The sequence below is a fragment of the Lissotriton vulgaris genome, chromosome 7 (genome assembly GCF_964263255.1).
Source record: "Lissotriton vulgaris chromosome 7, aLisVul1.2, whole genome shotgun sequence".
Lineage (NCBI taxonomy): Eukaryota > Metazoa > Chordata > Amphibia > Caudata > Salamandridae > Lissotriton > Lissotriton vulgaris.
This window is the reverse complement of record NC_141695.1, coordinates 844,293,593-844,318,053: the sequence shown is the minus strand read 5'-3', so window position 1 is coordinate 844,318,053 and position 24,461 is coordinate 844,293,593. Positions and strand designations below refer to the sequence as shown.

General features: G+C 45.3%; 1 protein-coding gene across 4 annotated transcripts in view; it reads left to right on the top strand.

Moving 5' to 3' along the window:
- The window catches only part of CSNK1D (casein kinase 1 delta), a 268,548-nt gene that overhangs the window by 110,206 nt on the left and 133,881 nt on the right, over nucleotides 1–24,461 (top strand). For all 4 annotated transcript variants that reach the window (XM_086931201.1, XM_086931203.1, XM_086931202.1 and 1 more), the window contains exon 6: nucleotides 10,499–10,647. In XM_086931201.1, coding sequence (XP_086787327.1) covers nucleotides 10,499–10,647 — 149 coding nt within the window. The remainder of the gene's footprint in view (nucleotides 1–10,498; nucleotides 10,648–24,461) is intronic.

Below are 24,461 nucleotides of genomic sequence, written 5' to 3'. Positions count from 1 at the left end.
TAGAACGCATCCTTCTTTCCTGCCGAAAGTGGTATCAGATTTTCATGTCAATCAGTCTATCTCTTTACCAACTTTCTTTCCTAATCCCTCTACTCCAGCTGAGAGGGCGTTACACTCTTTGGACCTGAAAAGGGTTTTAAAGTTCTATCTGGACAGGTCCAAGTCTATTCGACATTCTGATCAATTGTTTGTTAACTACGGATCGATTAGAACTGGTCATGTAGCCTCGAAACGTTCTATCTCCAGGTGGATCGTTTCGTGTATCAAGCTTGCTTACCAATTGGCGCAGAAGCCTTTAGGGGGTACTCCTAAGGCGCATTCTACTAGAGGTAGAGCAGCCACGGCGGCTTACCTGTATGATGTGCCCATGTCTGAGATTTGTAAAGCGGCGACCTGGAGGTCTGTCCATACATTTACCAGACATTACTGTCTAGATTCTGACACGAGAGCAGATACCCAGGTGGGCCAGGCCTCCCTGAGGAATCTGTTTAACAGCTGAGGATTTGGCTGTTATGATTTGGTTGGGTCATGTACTTCTCATTTACCTGCAGGTGGTTGATAGGCTTGCTATTCTATTCAGTGCTTATGACTATTGATGAGGATCCCCTGGAAGAGAAGGATAAGTTACTTACCTGTAATCCTAGTTCTCTTCCAGGGGTATTCTCATCAAAGTCATAAGCAACCCACCCGCCTCCCCAGGTAAATGAGATTTGGTACTGTTTTCAATCTTGTGGTTGAGCCCTGTCTTCAGGGTTATACAAAGAACAACTGACCTAACTGTCACCCCTGAGGCATGATGGGAAGCCTGGGGTCATGGCTGCCTTAAAGGCACGGTGCCAGTTTTTGTTGAAAATGGTTTCATTTTCTATGCTATTATTTTTACAATGCAGCCTGAGGGCTAACAATGTCTATTTACAAGCAATTTTCAGGATTTGAGTGGTTTACTCATTAAAACACAAAGTTCAAAGATTATTTGACCTAATGTGTTTTCTTTCTTTTTGCTTCCTAAGTAATTGCAGTGCATGTATGTGTTTACATTGTTTTTTACCCTCAGTTATGGAGCTGCATTGTTGTGAGAAAAATAATATATATACATACATATATGTGGAGCGAGATATATATATGTTTTTTACATATATATTTTTATATTGTTTCCGGGGTCCCGCACATGGGCAGGAATATTCAGTGCTTATGACTTTGATGAGGATACCCCTGGAAGAGAACTAGGATTACAGGTAAGTAACTTATCCTTCTTTACCACCGGCTTAGGGGTGAGGTCGCTGCCCAAGGACGCCGGCCACCACTGTGTACTCCAGAGCCCCTTGTCGTTCCCCACCAACAGCACTTCTGACTTGCTGGAGTTAAGTTAATGGCAGTTGGTGGTCATCCTGCGTGCTACCGCCTCTAGCCAGTTCCGGAACTACGTGGCGCCCTGAGAATGGTCATCGGAGAGTGTCACCACCAGCTGTTTGTAATCAGCATACGAAACCATGGTCAGGCCAAGGGTTGGACGTAGAGGTTAAACAGAACAGGGCTTAATGCTGAGCCTTGGGGAACCCCCTGCTTGATGGAATGGGCGAGAGAATAAAGGAAAGGGGGGGGAGGGTAGAGACCTGGTAATCTCTGTTGGACAGAAAGGAATGACACCAATCCAGTGCCAGACCGACCACCCCCACCTCCTCTAGGCAAGGTAGGAGGATCTGATGGGAGACCGTCAAACGCAGCGCTGAGGTCGAGCAGTATCAGAGCCGCAGTTTGTCCCTCATCCAGAATGGTCCACAGATGTTCACTCACCGATAAAAGCGCGGTCTTGGTACTGCGACCGAGACGGAAACCAGTCTGGGAGCGGTCTAAGGTACCTCTGTTCAAAAAGCCCGAAAGGATGTTATTGGTGTGGGCCTCAGCAATTTTGGCGACCCAAGGCAAAAGATATTGGTCAAAAATTTTCCGGCTTAGTAGGGTCCAGTTAGGGGTTTTTCAGCAAGTAGATCACCCTTGCTTGCTTCCATGACTAAGTCACCACCGCCGTGGTGGAAGAAGGATTGATCTGACATAAGGGCGCGAGAAGTATTGGTAAGCAGTCCCGGAATTGGGCAGGCCTCATAGGATCCAGAGGGGAACCTGATTTTACCTTCATGCTCAATGTAAGAAGCTAGTCCTGGGAGATGGGAGGTATTGCTGCCAAGGTAGCAGTAGGTGGAGGAGCTGATGGAGCCACGAGGTCCATGGGGCTAATGGGGAAAGATTTATAGATGGCTTCCACCTTCTGAACGAAGAAGGTGGCCAGATCCTCGCATTGCTGCCCGGACGTGATTGTTGAAGTGGGGGGATCTTTCCTGTTTTTAAAGTCGTTGGGTATTTTAAAAATGCTTTTCACAGTATTTTTGATGGACTTCATCTCATTAGTGAGGTAGGCTGCTCGTGCCAGATGTATGGCCTTGTGGTATTGTTTAATTTCATCTTGGTAAAACTTTTTTGCCCCAAGGTCGTATTTCTTTCTCCAGACCAGTTCTAGCTTTTTGCATGTGTGGCTAGAGAGTCATTGTACCAGGGGTTGGAGCTCGAACCGCAACCTTTGGACCATTTAGCATGGATGAGTGTCTAAGGTCTGTAATATCCAATGGTAGAGTGCTTTATACGATTGCTCTGGGTCAGTGTCTAGGATAGGAGGGACAGGTTGCCAGGGAGGCAAGTAAGCCCTCTAGCTTGATTTTATGCTAGCAACGTCTGAAGGTGGCCTTAAGGTCAGCTCTGGGCACTGGCTCGGAAATCGGGAGGGAGATGGAGACTAGGAGGTGATCTGACCAGCACACTCGGCTAGGTGATTTGACCGTGAGAGAGGAAATGTTAGAAAAAAAGGGTCAAGTAAATGCCCGGCAGTGTGGGTAGGGCCCACCACTAGGTCGAGTGGAGACCCCGATTTAACTACTTTTAGCAGAGATTTAACCTCCTTCGGTATGAGAGCCGGGAAGTTCTCCAGTGTTAATGCATCAGGAGTGATCGGGAAGGGTCTATTTTGGTGCCTGTCTGGGAGCTGTTAGCCGAAGTAATATTGTAGATTATTTCTATTCTCTGGGTGAGATGCTTTGCAATGTTGTCGCACAGGATTTGGGAAGGGGCCTCTTTGGTGTTGCATGCCCTAGGGTTAGTGAACAACTTTAAAAGCTGATATAGCGTTCGTGGGGAGTTCTCTATTAGTTCAAGTTGCAGTGCGATATGAGTTTTCAGAGCGCATTTCAGGTTTATGTGGTATTGTGCCAGTGCATACTTGAATCGTTTGTCATCTTGCAAGTTTACAGAAAGGGAACACTCAGAAGGATACTGTAATTAAGGTCTGGGCAAGAGACTGTATTAACTGAAGCTAAACAGCCTAAAAGAAAATAAAGCCAGCAAATGGAAAGCAAGAAAATGTGAGTTGCAAACCACAAAGCCAATACAAAGCAACGAGTGGAATGCATTCTTTTTTTTAAATTCAAATCTTTTTTTATTGAAGGACAAAGCTGAAAATAAAAACAATACAATGACTCTTCCAAGGTACAAATGAGTAGAATGATGGCACCAAGACACTTACAGTAATCAAATCAAGTCAAAGAGGAGATAGAAGAAAAGTGGGAGAGAAAAGGAGAGGAAGAAAAAGAGAAGAGAAGAGAAGAGAGTAGAGAAGAGAGAGGACAGGTGTATCCATAGAGCGGTCATAACCAGTTTACCCAAACCTGGTTCGGCGTGCATGTATTAGGAAGTATACAGTAAGCATATATGGTTGTACACACTAAAATTCAATAACAATTCTATGGAACAAATAGACCATTGAGATGTGCCTCATGGGGGTTCAAAGTGGCAGGATGACGCATCCAGGGATGACCAGAGTTTGTTGTTCGAAGGCTTCCAAGTGGCTGACTGTAGCGCAGGATTGTCTGCCCCTCTTAGAAAGGAAAGCCATTCCAGCCATATTTTAAAGTTGACTTCAGCAAAATTTTTCCACTTGTAAAGTATGACCTTGCACGCCAATGTTAGCATGATATCAAGCAATTGTCTATCATGAGTCTCTGGCAATTGTTCCTCCAGAGGGCCCAGAATGACATATATAAATTCTTGAGTAGGAGTTATTCCAAATATCTGTTGAATATATGAAAACACTTTATTCCAGAATGGACGCAGTAAGGAACAATTAAAAAGCATGTGTGCTAAGTCACCTGGCGCTTCTTGGCAGTTCCAACAATTAGGCGTGTCCCTCAGATTACATTTAAACAGTTTCTGAGGGGTCCAGAACACTCTGTTCAACAACATATATTTCGTTTGGCATAGGATCGGGGAAACCTTGTTTGTTAGTGCGGTGTTATGTATGACCTCCCAATCGATCACTATTCCTGTGGAGTTAGGCTCCGATTCCCACTTGGTTTCGGACAACTTATGTGGCTTCTTGGGCAGGGGGAGGAGCAGTTTATATACTCTAGAAACAAAATGACCAGCATTGTACAGTAATCGGAGGCGGTTCACCAGCCAAGGCGGGTCTGTAGAAAGGGGGCGTTTGGAGATAGCAGCTTTCAATTTCAGGAATTGGTAAAATTCTATGTGAGGCAATTCAAATCTCTCTTGCAATATCGAAAAGGGTAGAGGCCTACCATTTTCATAGAGGTCATTCACTATATGTATACCCTTAGTCGCCCACAGTTCCCAGTAAAGGGTCTTCCCCTCTATCCTGAGCATAGGGTTATGCCATAATGAGAGTAGAGTAGATCTCTTAATCACCGAAGCAGTCTTATGGGATTGGTCAAGTCGGAGGAGTGCTCTTCTAGTATTCAGTAGAATGTATTTAGAGTGAGGTATATGGGTCAAATCCATGCTGAGGAGAGCCGAGAGGGGTGCACGCGCCATTAACGACCTTTCGATATTTAGCCACACTGGAGTGTAGGATGTATCATCAACTAGCCAAAGGGCCCCTTGTTTACAGAGGAAGGCTGTTTGGTAGTTCCTGAACGAGGGCAGGCCCAGGCCGCCTTTGTCTTTTGCTAACTGCAGCTTTTTTAGTGATATCCTGGCTTTTTTCCCTCGCCACAGGAACTCTCCGAACAACCTGTCCACCTTCTTGATGAATTCTTCTGAAAAAGTCATAGGGAGCATGCAGGCTAGATAGTTAACTAGAGGCGTGCACATCATTTTAAGGGTCTCAGCCCTACCCCACCAGGATAGATATTTTGGTGACCAGCTATCTAGCAATGTGGATATCTTTTTTAATGTTAAGTCTTCATTTAACTTCAGAGTCGTAATCAAATCCCTTTCAAAGTCTAAGCCCAGATATTTAAAAGCTTTCGGTTGCCAGGTAAGGCCAGAGGAGCCTAGAATGTCTTTACTCCCGATATTGTTTAACAATTTGACTTCTGTTTTGTCCTTATTCAGTTTATATCCTGAAACTCTAGAGAACCCCTCGATTGTGTCCATCAAGGCCGGGATAGCCTCGTCGGCTTTTTCCGTTAAGATCAGCACATCATCGGCGTAGGCCGTCAATTTTACAGTGCAGTCATCAAATGGGATACCAGCGATGGCTTTGTTATGTCTAATATGCCACAAAAAGGGTTCTATTGCCAGTAAGAACAGAGATGGTGATAGTGGGCAACCTTGCCTCGTCCCTTGTTTCAGGCAGAAAGAGGATGAGAAGGAGCCACCTGCTCTGACTTTTGCAGTGGGGCCGGCGTACAAAGCCATTACGAGTTTAGTGAACGTTTCTCCTAAGTTAAAATGGTGTAACACCGCCTTAAGGAAGGACCAATCCACCTTGTCGAATGCTTTTTCTGCATCCAGCGTGACAGCTACCGTGGGAGTATTCAGAAGTTTTGCTTTTTCTAGGGCATGGGCTAGCACCCTGGTGTTATCACTAGACAGTCTATGTTTTAGGAAGCCCGCCTGAGATGGGTGTACAAGAGTGGGAAGGACCTTTTGTAAGCGAGCTGATAGAATCATGGCCAACAATTTACAGTCCAAATTAATCAGGGAAATCGGCCTATAGTTTTTTGGTAGCGACGGGTCTTTGCCGTCCTTTGGCAGAACTGCAATAGTCGCTTCTGCTAACGTACCCCTCACTTCCCCCGATTCAGTAAATTCGTGGAAGAGGCTCAGAAGAGGGTCAACCAAGTCTGATTGAAAGGTTTTGTAAAATTTGGCAGTAAAGCCATCCGGGCCCGGTGCCTTCCCACATTTCAGTCCCCTAATCGCCTTTTCCACCTCAGTAGCCGAGATCGGCTCATTAAGACTGAGTTGTTCTTCAGGCTTTAACTTTGGTAATACACACTCCTGAAGGTATTCTTGAATTTTGTCTTCAGCCACCAATTCGTTTTTGGCGTATAAGTCCTTATAGAAGTCTTTAAAGACTTCGGTTATTTTTTGGGGATCCGAGTGAGTAACTCCCGCCGAGTCCTTGATAACATTAATAGCATTCCTTTGGACCTTAAATTTCAAATATGCCGCCAGGCTCTTGCCGGCTTTATTAGATTCACATAGCTTGAACCTTCGCTTTCTGTCTAGCCACACCCCCGCCCTTTCGCTTACTAGCTTGTTATATTCGTATTTTTTGTTGGTCATGGTATTGAATGTCTCCCGGTCTCTCGTCATTTGGTGTTTGTTCTCTAGGATGGCTATTTCCGTCTCTAACCCTTCTAGCTTTGCATTACAATCTCTGTTCATTGCTGAACGAATTTTGATACACACACCCCTAATTGTACTTTTCAAAGCCTCCCAACGCACTAGGTCAGAAGTGTCCCCTTTCAAATTAATCTCCAAATAAGACCTAATGGCCGATAGAATTTGAGTTCTGTTTTGTTCTTTACTCAAGATTTCCTCATTGAGTCTCCAGGACGTTTGTTTAGGGGACGGTTTAATGTTAGTGATGGATAGAGATATGCATGAGTGGTCTGATAGAACCCTAGGTTCAATTGAAGTATCTTCTATCCTTGCAACGCCATTTTGTGTAATGAATATGTAATCAATGCGGGAGAACGAATCGTGAGGGGAAGAGTAGAAAGTATAGTCCCTATCAGTAGGGTTTTGTATTCTCCATGTGTCAATTAAGTGAAATTGTTGGCATAATTTGATAAAGGCATTATGTGATCTGCTTGGTTTGAATACACATTTTGAGTCCCTGTCTAAGGCCGGGTCAAATGGAAGGTTGAAATCACCCCCAAGGATATGCACCGCCGTATCGGGTATCGTTGCAATCTGCTTGGCTAAGTCTTGCCAAAAATTCTAAGTCATTAATATTAGGTGCATAAACGTTAGTGACAAAGAATTCTGTGTTATCTTTGGACAGTTTCACTGTGACCCAACGACCCTTTTCATCTGATGAGGAAGACAGTAATTCTACCTTAGACTTTCTTGACAATAGTACCAGAACACCATTCTTTCTTCCAACTGCACCAGAACCTACAACCTCTGAATAAAACTTATTGCGCAGAGTGTAAAATTGTTTAACATCTAGCTTGGTCTCTTGCAGCAGTACAATGTCTCCCTTTTGTCTGCGCACATAGTCTAATATCTTTTGTTTTTTAACGGGCTGATTTAAACCTTTAACATTCATAGACAGAATCTTTAATCGATCAAGTGAGGTTGTCCCAAGCGGAGTGGAAAGTGTTGTTAGTGACATTTATAACAGTGTAGGTATCATGAGTGCTCCACGAGAGCCCTGGAAAGACATGTTACACAGCGCAATATGGAAGGAACACATTGCTTTGCCCCCTATGGTGTATAACAGGCGGAGACCATGGTCCATCATCTGAGCGCCCAGGGATGGGGCATGGCTAGTCTGGGTACCGGTATACAAATACAACATATGCATGATACAGCTTGTCCAGATAAGAGCAAAGAGACAGGTCAGAGGGGAAAGAAAAAGCAAGGAAAAGAGAAGAGGAAAGGAATAAGAGGGAGAGAGAAGGGAAAGTACAAAAAATGCTAACCATAGAACATAACACCCACCCCCCCCAATACCCCACATCCCCCCACCCCACCCTCCCCAACCGTAGTACAGAAGCATGGCGACGTGAGGAAAACCGCAGTATCCCTCCCGTCTAGAACCAGTCATGTATAAACATTGGAACAGCTATGCACAACGTAGAGTGCCGATAAACATTATGCAACATTATGCAAACAGTGTAATATTGGAGTGATGTGGCAGAACTAACTTAGATATAGTAACACGTTCCTTCTGCACATTTTTGATAAATCAGAAACAAACCAATATACCTACAGTATATCTATTAAAGTGATGCTGTCGAGCAAAAATTTGACAATACAGCCACACAGCCTATTGGAAGGTATTATAGCTTCATACCCTCAGCATAGGGCCCCTAATGGTTATTGGTATCTAGGTTTATGTATCAGTGATGAAGAACCTAGTCAAAAACGAAAACCTGCCAGTAATCGTTCCTTAAACAAAGAGCCCCAGCACGGCCAGTCTGAAACCAGTCTATTCTGATCAATCCTGCCAATGCACCGGATTTTGGATTCAGCCATACACGACTTAACACATCTTACACCGGTATCTTCCTCATTTTAATCAAACAGGGCAGACCAGCTCCAATCAAAAAAGTTTAGATCACTAGCAACAGGCCACGTTCTGAATGCCCCCAAGATGCCTTTAGCAACTTAAAACTGAAACAGACACAGATCAGTGAATACTTTAGAATTCGCTGTCACTTCTAGTGTTAATTATAAAGCTCCTTTTCTTGGTATTGCACCTAGGGTCGTCATTACTAAATATTTTGCGGAATAAATATTCTTTGCTCTCCAGGATGTGTATTAAATTTGGTGAGAGATAGTGTGGCCTGGCAATCGGTGGCAACCTCCAAGCCCCTGAAAAATGGAACAAAAGAGGCATCTGTCGGGTGTAAGGAAGCAATGGAGGAGTGGGTGTGGGAGCAACAGACCATCTTCAGGTGGGCAGAGGTGGGGACCAAAAGAAATGTAAAAACAGCAGGTGGGGAAACGATGGATGAGTGGAGTATGAGGAGGAGAGAGCAACAGTGAGTGGGATTTGAGGGTGGAGGGCGAATAATATAAGTGGAAGCGGCACACAAGGGAGAGAGCAAGGAAACACACTGTGGAGTGGATAAGAAAAGGGTAATGCCCAACATTTGACCCGTGGAAAGATGAGACATACATTCAAACGGATGGTAAAATAAAAACTAATGGTTAACAATGGCCAACTGTAATTTTTTGGAAAGATTCCTCAAGTGGTCTTTTCAAACCGGACACAAAAAGCGGTCTGTAGGTGAGACCCAAAACAGAAAAGTTTTCTATGGGTGCATGTATGGCTTTTTTTTCTTTTACATGTTAAAAGGTTAAACATACATTACATAAAAGCAGTCCCCTGTTGTATAACGGGACTCCTAAAAATGTACAAATAGGAAGGCTAATCTCTGTTCCTAATTTGTGTAATAAAATCGCTCAGAATGTGGTTGGAAATAATTTGCCATTGTGGGTTTGGATATTGCTAAAGCCTTTGGTAGACTTTGAGGGAGTATTTATATGCTTCCCTGAAGTCTGCGGGATTTGGAGTTTTACATTAAAATGATCAGTGGTTGTGTAGGAACCCATCCCCGGCTAATAACTAATACACATTTATTTGGTGGTCATGAGAATATTATAGGAATATGGTGGACTATGAGCGAAGACCATATTGAACTTTACACTTGACTTTTATATTTATAGTCCGTACAAAAAAAGGAAATTGCTAAAGGAATCTGAATGTGACAGTGATTTGTGTGTTTTTTAATTTATTGGTGAGTAGGGATGAAACGCCCATGATGCCAATTTTCTTTTGAGCAGTCCATAATGCTGATATTGAAGCAATTCTTATCAATGAGTTGATGAATTTGAGTTTCACCCAGACATCCTGTCTAGAAGCTAAAGTATTTCAAACAAATAACCAATACACATCCGTAATTTTCCTCCTTTTACAATTGATAAAATGAGCACAAACTCTATTGGGTAATCTGTATAAAAATGTTTTATGGATGCTACTTTGACGAAAGTGCTGTATAAACATGACATGCAGCACAGATTTGACAAATGTTTCAAATGAGAATGTTTAAATAAGTGGTATGTGTACATTGTACGTTGATGGATTAAGAATTTAAATCAATGTGTGAAGTGGGTGAAGGGGATATAGAGCCAGACTACACCTCTAAAGTGCTATATAAAAAATGCCAGTTTCTAGCAAATGCACATTTCTGTAATGAGCTGCAGAAAATCCTGCTGTCTAAGACCATTAGCTCTTTGTAGATGCTTCTTAATGTACAATCACACGATTAATTCATTTAGCACTAGTATTTGAATGTCTGACTAATTTTCAAGTTTTTGAAAGGATAAAATTCAGTTCAATATTCTTAATTTTGTTCAATATTCTTAATTTTGATTAAAGAATGCCAAACGAGTGCTATACATTATTTAACTTGGAGACCTTTTCTGTTAGCTAATTGGTAGTATTAAAATGTCTGGTTTTGTTTTGCAGCGGAGTTTGCCACATACCTGAATTTCTGTCGCTCGTTAAGATTTGATGATAAACCAGACTATTCGTACCTCAGACAGCTGTTCCGGAATCTGTTTCATCGACAAGGTTTCTCTTACGACTATGTGTTTGATTGGAACATGCTGAAGTTTGTAAGTACCTTAAATATTATTCTCACATAAGTGAATGAGCCCATGGTATGTGTAGTAAATTTAGTTAAATGCTAATCATTGAAATATCATGCATTTGTAGGACATGCTTGAATGTAAGTTGCTTGAGTGGGTGGTCGTGATCAGATTTCAAAGACTTGTCTTCAATATATATATATATATATATCATCATTCGTGAGGGAGGTTTGTTTGTGTGTGTGTGTGTGTGTGTGTATATATATATATATAATATTTCTTGAGGCAAACATGCCTCTTAAGATTTCGGTTTTCATGTTGTAGTACATAAACTGTTGTCAGTAATTACAGACTGACCTGTGTGTTTTATTGCAACAGTCTGTGCTTGTGTTATGCCCTATTTGGCATGAGTTGGATGTGATGTTGTGGTCCTTGCACATGGTGTGCTCATGTTGCAGCGAACCTGTGTTCCATTATTGGAAGTATGTCACAAATAAGAAAGCCCACTACATTTTGTTCTGTGCATCCGATTATTGAATGCATGGTGGGTGTGCAACTTCTTTCGATTAGTTATCATGGCATACAGCATCGGCATAGATTAGTTATCTTTGAGACATATACTTATAATGGTTTATTGTGCAATAGGTTACTTTGTTTGAACAGTTTTGCAGCGTGAATCTTTCTGGATTCACTATGCTGTGCATTGTTCCGCGGTCTAGTGGTTGGGTCCGGAATCGTAGTCTTTTCTTTCTTTATTTATTTTTTTTTCGTAGCCCAGGTGGGCGTCTACGTCCCGCCTATTGGTGTACTTCCTCTGCCGTTGGCACTCTTCCTGCGGAAGCTCCCACCTTTGGGCGCCATCTTCAGATTCTTTTATCCGCCGTTGAGTCTGGATCCTTTCCGCGGGGCTCCAGAGTTTTGGAGGAAAGAAGACGCAGAAAAGTCGAATTTGCACGGAAAAGATTGAGAAGGCGACGACTAACAACACAATCGAGCGGGTGGAAGTCGAAGGAGAACTTCGACGTCCAACGGGGCCCCCTGAGCGCAAGAAATGGACAAGACACCTTTTAAATTCTGCCGTAACTGCCACCACAAATACGCACAGAAGGACCAGCACCCGGTTTGTAACCTCTGCCTACCGGTCGACCACGAGAGCAAAGACTGCAATGCCTGCTCCGCCTTCACACTGAAGACTCTCCGGGTTAGAGAGCGACAGAGAAGAGCTAACTACAACATGCAAGGCAAGGGACAACCACCGTCTCTTCGAGACCGGGGGCTCTTGAGCGACGAGGAGGACAACGTCGCCGGCGAAGAAGACTACACGGTCGTAGAGACCGATAAGAAGACTTCTAAAGAGGTAGAGTCGAGGACCCCTAAGCCCCGACAGAACCTTGAAAGTCTGAGTCAAACTCTCGAAAAACAGAGTCCCAAGTCCTCGAAGGGAGCACTGGCGCCGAAAATCTCGACGGCCGCAGCTGCATCAAAGGACAAACAGCCCAGCGGATCCTTCGAAAAGGACTCCCAAGCGGCGAAGACCGGCGTAAAGCCATGGTTGTCGAAGCACGTCCCAGAAAAGGAACGTTCGACTTCGAAAGAGAAGGACCCGTAGGTCGCTTCGGCGTTGACTAAGGACCCGAAGCCCATGTCGACGTATACGTCGAAGAGATCAGCCGAACCGTTTGACAACGAACAGGCCGCCAAGCTGGAGAGAAAGAAAAGACGGCTCAAAGCCGAAATGGATAACATCCTGCAAAGAAAGGAGTTTGACGAAAAGATGAATAGGTTCGCGATTCCGTCGAAGCCAAAGACGGTGATCGTTTAAGTAGAAGAGGAGGAGAACTTCGATGCTCAAGAGCTGCCGAAAAGTTCCGAGAAGAAGCCTTCTTCTACGAGGAGGAGGGCGACGGCGATCAGCAGACGATCCTCTGCTCAGCATCCTCAGGGACACAGGACCTGAAGTGGCAGACCTCGACACCGAAAGCCCAGAGGCCATGGACACGTAAACTTCCAGGCCTTCGCTGCCAGATGACATTGGGGTCTACAATACACGCGGCAACAGCCTTTGGAGTCCAGCTAGATGAGGAAAAACCGAAAGCAAACTTCCTCTTGGAGACCCTGCTCTCCTCACAAACTAGGAGCCAGTACCTTCCCATGCTTGAGTGTCATGTCCCAGGGGAAAGAGGCATTCAAGGAACCGGCAACATGCAGGTCCGTTTCTCCCAGGACGGAGAAGAAATATAAACACTCCTCTAAGGATCCTCCCTACAGCCGAGGATCAGTTACGGCGGACTCCATTTTTGCGGCGACCGCCAGGAAAAGGGCAAATGTGCCAACAACATCCGGGTCACCACCAGACAAGGAAAGCAGGAGGATGGACCTAACTGGGAGAAAGATAGAAAGAAATGCAGCGATGCACTGTCGCATGGCAAACTCGCTAGCCCTGCTGAACAGGCACTAGTACCAAATTCTGGATGAGATCGGACAGCTGATCAAGCACCTCCCAGACGAGTACCAAGAAAGAGCTTCACACCTTGAGGAAGAGGGGGAAAAATTTGGTACATTCTTGCCTCAAGACAGCCTTGGATGGAGCTGACCCGTCCAGCAGGCTGATGATGATGGGAATCACGGAGAGAAGGCAGGCCTGCCTCAGGATCTCAGGCTTCAAACAAGAGGTACAGCACAACATTCTAAGCACCCCGTTCAATGGGGAGACACTGTTTGGGGCGCCGGTGGATGAAAAGCTCACCCAGCTCAAAAAAGAAAACGAAACTACAAAGTCCATGGGGGCCTTTCAATTCAGGGGGACAAAAAGGGGTACTCCGTCACGGAGACCGAACGGAACAGGGGGAAACCAGCCAGGAACGTCACACCAGACTTTCCAACAGTCCCACCAGGCCGACAGCCAAACGCAACAGGGACATCAAAAACAAACCTGGCACTACCAGCAAAGGGGACAGTCCTTTCACGGGAGGGCGAACTGACGTGGACAAAATAAGAGGGGGCCAACAACCCACCTCAAAGTGACTCAGTCACGCAATACGTGCCCACCCACGCAACTCCTCCCAGGGGGAGCACAACAAGACCAATACAGGGTTACATGGACAAAACATCAACTAACATGTTACACCAGTAGGAGGCAGGCTGTCATTTCTTCCGGGAGTGGAAGAAGATGACCACAGACAAATGGATACTCAACATCATACAGTTCGGATACTGCATTGAACTGGAGAAGACACTGCCAAACAGGAAACCAAAAAGTAAGGCACAGTCGGGAAAGGTGCTAGAGCTACTTCAAAAGGAGGTGTAGGAACTCCTCCAAAAGGAGGCCATCGAACCAGTACCCTACAGAGAAAGGAACAAGGGAGTGTACTCCACCTACTTCCTGGTACCAAAGGTGGACGAAACACTGAGACCCATCCTGGACCTAAGGTTCCAAAAAAAGTACATAAAAACACAAGTTCAAGAGGATGTCCCTACAAGAGGTCATTCCTCAGATAAGGGACAGAGACTTCATGGCCACCATAGACCTCAAAGATGCCTACCTGCACATCCTAATGAACAGGCAGCACAAATATATACTGAGATTTACCATCAACAAAGATCACTACAAGTTTACAGCCCTAGCATTCGGACTAAAATCTGCACCAAGGGTCTTCACAAAGTGCCTCGTGGCAGCGCACCTAAGGAGGGAAGGGATCCATGTATACCCTTGCCTGGACGACTGGCTAATAAAGGAAAGTTCACACAGGACATGCAAAGAACACTCACAGCTCGTGACAAGTACATTGGTGGACCTGGGATTCTCCATTCACTGGGGGAAATCCTCAATGGAACCAGAGCAAGTAGAAATCTTCCTGGGAGCACAGATCGACACCAGACAGAGCAAGGTGTTCCCCAGCGACAAGAGAACACTGGCCCTGCTGAAAGAGACACGCCTCTACCAGAAGGGGCACGCTCTGACAGTGAGGACAGCGAGCAAGTTCATGGGCTTGATGGCCTCCTGCATCCATCTGGTCCCAAATGTACGGTTACACATGAGACCATTCCAGGAATGGCTGCAGGAATAATGGTCACAAGCTACAGGAAGTTGGGAAGATCTTGTGGTTGTAACACATGCAGTGCAGGAGATGTTGGGGTGGAAAAAGGAGAACATAACAGAAGGGAAGCCTTTAACACCACCTCCCCAAACGGTGACCATCACCACAGACGCATCCCAGAAGGGATGGGGAGCACACATGAGCAAGCTCAGGGTGAGGGGTCTGTGGACTCCAACGGATGCGGTCAAACACATCAACTACCTGGAACTAAAGACCGTATTCCTTGACCTGAAAGCCTTCCAGACAAAACTGTACAACCAGAGAGTGTTGATCCAGACAGACAACACAACAACAATGTTCTACATCAACAAGCAGGGAGGAACTCAATCAGCCTCGCTATCGAGCCTAGCACAGGAGATATGGAGATGGGCCATCCCACTAAAAATAGACCTGCTAGCCATACACCTACCAGGCAAGGATAATGTGGAAGCGGACTGGCTCAGCAGACAGACATCGGCATCCCACGAGTGGGAGCTCAATACACAGGAAAGGCAAAGGCTATTCAGAAGGTGGGGAACACCGAAAATAGACATATTTGCAACACGCCAGAATGCAAAACGCCTAAAGTTCGCATCCAGGCAACCAGGGGAAGGATGCCTGGGGAATGCCCTATAGATAAGCTGGTCGAAAAAATGTGCTTACTCTTTTCCTCAGATACCACTGATACAGAGTACTCAAGTGCAGGACCAGCAACATGACACTGATCCTGGTGGCACCCCAGTGGGCCAGGCAGACCTGGTACGCGCAGATAATGGAAATGGCACAAGGTGCACCCCACAAGTTCGGGAAAAGGAGAGACCTACTCTCCATGCAAGATGGAGAAGTACTACACCCAGAGCCAGAGAGCCTCAGCCTAGCAGCATGGCTCCTAAAGACATAGTTTGCACACCTGAAGTTACCTGAGAGCACCCTGTGGGTACTACGAGAGGCAAGGAGACGTAGCACACAAAGGTGCTTTGTGGCAAAGTGGAAGAGGTTTTCACAATGGTGCATCTAGAAAAAACTACACAAAAAGATGACAAGGGAATCAACGGTGCTAAGATATATCGCGCACCTGCTGAAGGCAAAACTAAGTTCATCCTCACTAAGAGTACACCTAGCTGCGATAGTAGCATACACAAGAGGAGAAACAGGGAAGAGTTTATTTACATCACAGATGGTAAAGGGATTCCTGGAAGGGGCAAAGAGGATCGTACCACCAAAGAGGATGCCGCCACGGGCAAAGAGGATCGTACCACCAAAGAGGATGCCGCCACCGGCATGGAACCTCAATTTAGTCCTAACGGAGCTCATGAAAATGCCCTTTGACCCCATTCATAAGGCCTCCCTAAAAATGCTAACAATGAAAACAGCCTTCACGGTGGCTATCACCTCGCTGCGCAGGGTGAGCGAACTACAGGCGCTAACGCTGTATGAACCCTACATCCAAATACACAATGATAGGGTGGTGATGAGAAGTGACCCACACTTTATGCCAACGGTGGTGTCAAGGTTCCACATCAACCAGACAGTACAAACACCAAGCTTCTTTCAGAAACCGGCCACAAGGACAGAGAGGGCACTGCACACTCTGGACGCTAGAAGGGCAGTAATGAACTACATAGAAAGAACCAAGGAACACAGGAAAATAAAACGGTTCTTTGTGTTCTTCCTAAGCAGTTTCCTGGGTAGACCAGTAACAAAGGAAACCATTGCACGATGGATCGCACAAACTATGCAATTCTGCCAAGACAGGCAGTCCAAGAACTAGCAGAAGGGGCACGGGCCCACTCTACCAGGAAAAAAGGAGCAACGATAGCCTTTCTGGCTAACTCACCCATTCAAGACATGTGCCTGGCGGCAACATGGGCTTCAGTTCACACTTTCACCAAGCACTACTGTGTGGATATACAAATGAACAAGGAAGCACAAGAAGGGCAGAAGGTGCTTCAACATATATTGAACAACCAATGCTCATCTTCCACCCAGCCGCCACAAACATAACAAACCGCTACAAAGTTTATGTACAGCATAGTGAATCCAGAAAGATTCACGCTGCAAAATGAATAGTTTCCTACCCGTTGGTGTAGTTTTGCAGCTTGAAGATCTTTCTGGATTCACTTGCAAACCCACCCACCTCCGCCAGAAAGATGAGACTGGAGAAGCAGGTGGTAATACAAGGACAATACAGAAACAGACCCCTTGAAGGACAAAGCGGAAAAATCACTTACTTGAAAAAGAAATACAGAACATTGCCAAAGGATTCGTAAACCGAGCACAAAACAAGAAAGAAGAATCCGAAGATGGTGCCCAAAGGTGGGAGCCTCCGCAGGAAGCGTGCCGATGTCACAGGAAGTACACCAAAAGGTGGGACGTCGACGCCCACCTGGGCTACGAACAAAAAAAATAGAAAAGACTACGATTCCGGACCCAACCACTAGACCGCGGAATAATGCACTGCATAGTGAATCCAGAAAGATCTTCAAGCTGCAAAACTACACCGACAGGTAGGAAACTATTCGTTATTTGATGTTAACTTGTAGTCTAAAGTTTGAGCAAGGTCTTCAAGCCTTTTTGAAAATCGTTGTGGTTTTGCATTCTACTAATGTGAAAGGGGCAGACGGTGCAAAGGTTTGCTGTCTTGTACTGAGAGAAAACCACTGCGAAGCTGTGATTGACAGTTTAATTTTTACCCGAAGAGTTACAGCCAGTCCTTTGTCTAAGTAGGGGAGTGCGTTATATATAATTGGAGTTTTGGTTCAGTTCCTTAGGGTGCTTGGTACATTGTACAAAAATATGTTTAAGGCGACCTGACTTGAAACCAGAGCAACCTCATTAGAGCATAACAAATGTGATGCTCAAGGTTCAAGAGTCATGGTAAATTTGATTTTTGAACCCATGACTATTTGTTTAACTGGTATTTTGGTGCATGGTTTAGGCAGAGTGTACAGGGGCAGCTGTGTCTTAAACTCTGTGGGAGGCCAAGGTATAGATAAATCTGCTTCAAGATTCCTAGCATATTGATAAGATTGTTTTACTACATTCTTTATCCAGGGTTTCAAAGTTGGGTAACTTATTATCTAAGAAGTTTCTTAATGTTAATTATTTTAGTGTTTTTTTCTTCAGCTGCATCATTAAGGGAGGGTACTCATCCTAAGGTATTCATGCTTAGGTGGAATGTCTTGTGCTGGTTGCCCATTTCCACATCTGAAAACCTATATTTTGTTTCAGTTATGTAGCCATGAAAGACGAACGGTCTCTTGTCTGTATAATTGAAGCTACTCTGTTTTGTTTTTAGGTCGAGCAGACCTATGTCTGCGAAGACATCTTTTGTTGGCGTGTTCCGAGGAATGTGAGACAGGGGATGTGCACGAGCTTTCCATCGGCGATTTCACCTCGTGGGCGCGCACGCCCAGCCGGCGCCATGCACATCCCCTGCCTCTGATTCTCACCTAAACACGCAGTCAGGCACACACGCAGGCAGGCACACACACAGACGCAGGCACATACAAGCGCACGCACACACAGCCACACACGCACATGCACCCCCCCCTACAAACACACAGCCACGCGCGCACCCCCACCACTCACAGGCGCGCGCGCGCACACACACACACACAGATACACCCCCCCCACTCGCCGTGCTCTTTCTGCCTCGTCTGTGTCCCTCTCTCCCTCGGCAGCCATTGGGTGTGTCTCGGCGCGGGAGCTCCACAGCGCTGGTGGTCACTCCGGACGGGACCCAGGACTTTAGCTGCCTTAGCGCCGGGGCTCCCTCTCCAGCAAAGAGCGCGCATGCGCGGGCAGCCCCCGCCCTCAGTCGCAGCCCAGTCCTGAGAGCTGCTTTCGGTTTCGCTGTAACTCTGTCTGAGGTTCATCCGCCCGGCACGTAGGTCTTCAAATAAACGGGACAAATCCCCCCTCTGTACTAATTTACATCAGTTGTGGCCGTGAAATGCTCCGATGCACAGGACGGAAGAGAAGGTGATACGAGCGACGCTGGTCTTGTTGTAGTTAAGTGGTTGATTATAATTACTTATTTGGGGCTGCTTAAAATAAATCACCATTTTCGTTTCCTGACTTTACTGTTCTGCGTATTACCTGCTATTATGGTAATTTAACACGAATGAGTAATCTTTTCAGGCGTCTACTTTTTCTAAGGTTCAACGAGCCTAATGTCATACATGGTACAAAATATTTAGGTGGATACAAAGAAGTCAGACTCCGTTTTTTTTTCTGCTGTTTATCTGTACAGCACTGCCTGCAGGAAACTACGAACGCAATGATAGCTGGTGTCAACCTGTGGTAATTTACAGAAGCACAACTTGCCATATTCATGTGTGATTCTGAATTTCGGGTTTATAAAATGAGAGGCGCAAAGCATGTAAAGGGTTTTTTAACACATAAAGAGGAAACTGATATTACCTGCCAGGCTAAGCATTCAATTGTAAAAGTGGAACTTGGATAAATGACCCTGTGTTTACCGACTACTCCTCTCTTTTATCAATGGAATTAATAAATATTCGGATTCCAGAGTTGCCGGTGTTTCTTCTAGCCGGGGTTGTGGCTGAATTGCTCGATAGGGTTTTTATGGTAGGCCAAACTTAATCTACGTGGGCCTAATTGGGCAAATGCGATGTCCCATCACTTCCTTCAAGCAAAGAGAGATGAATGTGGTTGCTGGAGTAGAATTTTCGAAGCTGCAGGCAAAATGGCATTTTACTGTTGAAGCTCGCTCTGTCTACTAATAACAAGCATTGGCAAAGTAAATAGGTTTCACCTATGCAAAATCGATTGTTTTTTTCAATGTTCTTTACATGGTGCAACATGGCTTAATTGTTTTAAAAAGCTTATGACGTGGACAGCTTTGACTGCTGTGCAATATGTAAAAAAACACTGACAAAGCTAATGGATTTCACATAGTGAGATAACAAAAAGGGAGTCACAGCACATGTTAGTCATATGTATTTTGGACATTTACAGTTTTGTGAAAGTCTATCTTCTGTAGTGGTGCAGAAAACACGTCTTGATCCAAATGCAGTTGAAGTTAGCTTCATCATGAATTAGGAATGTGTGTTTCAGCCCAGAACCTATTTTCAGCTCTCATAACCAACACGCAACCACTTAAAGATTCTGCTCGATCTTGATCCCTGCAGGAGTACAGGGAGGGTAAATTAAGATCTCGAGCCCTTTGTAAATATGTCAAACAGAATTGAAATCTGCTTGAATCCTCTGTCTCTACAGAACTCATGCTCCACTGTCCACTCAGTGGCTCTCCGATGGGCAGATGGGAGCATTACACGCGCAGCCTCAGGCAGGTGGCAAAATGGCCTGCAGCTGTTCCTACATGCCCTAAAGGAAGCAACCTGCAAGCCAAGAGGCGACAAAAGTCAAGACACATTATGTCTCTCTTGCTGTACATACACCTCAACACTAACGCATGTAGCTACAGGGAAATGCCTCTTCCTCAATAAATAAAGTAGAGAACAAACAGAAGGTGCAAAGAGAAGCGGTCTCAGCCACAAACCACCGCATCCACCACCACCACCACCACCACACCCACCACCACTACATCCACTACAACCACCACCCCATCCACCACTACCACCACCACCGCATCCACCACATCCACCGCATCCACCACCACCACATCCACCGCATCCACCACCACCACATCCACCGCATCCACCACCACATCCACCACCACCACCACATATCTATCACATCCACCACCACATCCACCACCACATCCACCACCACATCCACCACCACATCCACCACCACATCCACCACCACCACATCCACCACCACCACATCCACCACCACCACATCCACCACCACCACATCCACCACCTCCACATCCACCACCTCCACATCCACCACCACCACATCCACCACCTCCACCACCACATCCACCATCACCACCACATAAATCATCACCACCACACCACATAAATCATCACCACCACACCACATAAATCACCACCACCACCACATCCACAACCACCACATCCACCACCACCACATCCACCATCACCACCACATAAATCATCACCACCACCACATAAATCATCACCACCACCACCACATCCTCAACCACCACCTCCACCACCACATCCTCAACCACCACCTCCACCACCACCTCCACCATCACCACCACATAAATCATCACCACCACCACATCCACAACCACATCCACCACCTCCACCACATAAATCATCACCACCACCACCACATCCACCACCACCATATCCCCCAGATCCACCACCACCACATCTATATGTGTGTGGCTCTGTGTGTGTGTGTGTGTAGGTGCAAATGCAATGTTCTTGGATTTTCGTCACAATAAAATACACTGAACATAATCTTCACAAAAGTTATTTACAAACGTTTGCTATTGCCATTATAAATTACAATAACTTTTATTTAAGTAATTATTTACAAAATTAAAAGCCATTGTTATTTGTAATATCAATTAATCTAAGTCACGTAAATACAACACACATTGCATTACAAATGCTATAGGTGTCACATTTGCAAAAGTTAAAACTATTGACATTGTAACTGACAAAGCTATTAATTTTGCTACTTTCAAAACCAACACATAAATAAAAAAAGTGTCATTTACAATACCAATAGCTCAAACTTTCCTAATGCGAGACCTATTGCATTTCCAATGCTTGTTGTATATTGTAAATCTGAATGGGAAAAAAATGTGATTCATTCGATTGGGTGCTAGGGAGATTGTATGTGAATAAATGAAAGATGTCCGTGCTGCAGTTACAAGTAACTTATCTTTTCCCGCTTTGGTTCTTATATAGTTTTACGTGCTTGAAACAGAATAGCAAGCAGTATTGGTCTGTAGTGACCTACTGTACCTCATGAAATGCAATGAAATCGCATATCATGAGGAATATTAGTTGCTTATAAAGTATCAGTAAGAGGCTAATGTTAACAAAAAAGAAGCTGAACTACTACCTGGTTATCATCTGAAGAGGTTTCTGCCCTACAGATGTTCATCAGTGGAACATGGGTATATTGTCCAGCCATGGCTGCCACTTATTTTGTACAGTTATGTCACTGTGTGCAAATATTAACCAGCTGTAAAATTGCAGAGTACAGTAGCAGACTTGTTTCTACATCATAAAACTTAATTTGGAAGTATGCAAACATCCATAAAACACATGTAGTAATTATATTTGATGTAAAATTGTATCAGGATTATTAAAAAGTTTTAAATTGTTAAAATACTTTTAAGACCGCACAGACCTGCGAGCACGCAGAGCGTATTTTAAAAAGGCACCGACATACAGGACCATTTCAGTTTTAAATATAAATTCTTTAGGAGTTTGAGAGCAACCCTACATTGACACATACCACTAAAATACATTTTTAAAACCGGGTTTAAAAACAACCTCGAGTACTTTACATAAAATTTGCACAAAAAAGTACAATGAAGCATAGATTGGTGCGATACATTATCACAAGGACATAATACGTCATCTAGAAAGTGGGGAAAAGAATTGATATTTTAATGTCTGATTGGAAACGGAATAGCAAGAATCGTTCCCATCTACTCCGTGCATACCAGATGTAATCTGTTAAACAGACCAGTTCACATAAACCTGAATAAGCAGACCCGTTCGGCTTCGCCAACATATCCAGCAAGCGCTGAGATTGATTATGGTCATTAAGTGCTTATGCTACTATCTTTTTGTCTGCTAGTGCAAGATGATAGTTCTATAAAAGCCGCTGCACCTGAAAAGCTCTACCCACTCCGCCAATGCTTCGTTAACCGTGTAATGACGTGATGAGCACTTCACAAAGGACCATAAAGTTACAGCAAAGTTTTCTACCTCTTCCTGGACCTTTTCCGAGCAGTTTGTCATCGAGGCAGCTCCGCTTGCTTGAGGGGCGGCTGCAGCTGTTTGGTCCCGAGCTTGGTTCCTGGCTGCGCCGGCGGCTGGTAGTGATTTCTTCTTTTTCCTCGGGCTTTAGCATTGTCGGGCGTCTGCGTTAAGGCGCTTGCAACGTTCTCGGGGGACTCGCCAGGGCTCCGGTCCGGGTTCCATTCCGGTTTGTGCCGGCAGCCAGCCTTTTATTGTGTATCGGCGGAGGTGTAGGCTGTTTCGGCCTGGCTTCTGCTTCCTTCGATCCCTCCGCCTCTCCCAGCTTGGCTCGTTGGGGGCAGTGGCGCTGTTGCTGAGGAGGAGCCGGAGAGTCTCGGTTAGCGGACTTCTCAGGGGCAGCACCAGGGGAGTGGCGGTCAACCTGGAGCAAATTGTGGGAATCTAATATTTGGAAGGAAGCAGTGAGAATGGCCAAGAACAGAGTGTTTGTGACGCTGGGTCGGCCGGCACATTTTTTTTTTTTTAGGTGCCCTCGAAGGCTCAGCCTCAGGACTATGAAGGTCTGTGGGCCGATGGGGTGTCCCATATCCAGGTAGGATGCGTCCCAGTTGATACGGTCTCCGCTGCCTCGGTTCCTGCGTCTACATCTGCGTCCCCCTTGAGTAACAGAAGGAGTTACAGGAAGGATAAAAGGTGTAGGGGAGGAGGAGGATCTGGAAGGGCTAAGTCTGCTAAGAAAGCTATTGATCAGCTGCAGCTGAGCAGTTTGAGGGGCAGTTCGGTCACTAGCATAGCAACCACTGGTAACACCTTGAATTATAGTACCGGGGAAGACCACGGCAATAGTAGTAACAGCAGCAATAGTGACACTAAGTGGAATGCAAAGTCTCGAAAGGATGGGAAGACTGATAGGAAGGTAGAAATGTTTCTCATCAGGGGAAGTCAAAAGAAAGAACTCTAAAATAACTACGGCTAAGGGCTTTTTCCCAGACTCTAAGCCCAGGGTTACTCCTTCCCTAAGGTCATACTTTAAGGTCCTGCCGGAAGTATTGTGTCTTGCAAGACTGGGAGAGGCTGGAAGGTTGGGGGGAGAGGCCATAATTGAGCCAGAACCCGAATTGAGCAGACCTGCTAACCCTGCCTTAGAAATAGCGAAGTCCAAGCCGGAGGGTCATATGCTTGTTGAGGATTTTCTCTCAGTGGATATTGAAAGCTGTGGCTCGGGGGTGGGGGGGGTGAAGGAGTGATAACAGGATGGAGGTAGTAAAAGAAGGGGAAGAGGTTGTGGGTTAGACACTTCATGTGGTCTCTCCATAAAACCTTCAGGATCAATCTAAGGGCCAGAGTTCGGTCTCTGGAAGTACTTTCGGATGGAGGAACAACAGCTCTAAACTTGAAAAGCTCCAGTTCCAGAGGCACACTCGATCTCTTCCTTGCAGCTTCTTATGGCTTCATTAGCGGTAGATATAAAAAACCGGTTTGAGGTCTCTGCCGCAAACCAAGGAGAGATCAGGAGTTTTTGCGAATCATTGAATAAAAAAGTAGACCTCCTAAATGCAAGGACAAACACTAGAATCTAACGTGGGGGCATTAAGGGAGCAGCTGAATGTTATGAAAGTGGATCTTGTAGCCCTGAAAAAAGAAGAGGGAGCCCTAGGGAAACATCTACGAATACTGAATGTTCCAGAGGGGAGTGAGGGCGACTATCTTAAACCCTTCATGATCAAGAAGAGGGAAAAAGGAGAAGGGACAAATGAGATCAAGATGGTTACAGATAAGGTCTCTCCCCTCCTTCTGTTCACAACATTTAAGACTCATATCTATCGCTTAGTAATAGGCTGGCTTAGGTATAGTCAGGTTGGTCTTTTTCTTCTCCCTTTCCCCTTTCTTGGCACTGCCGGGTGTGTTATCTTTG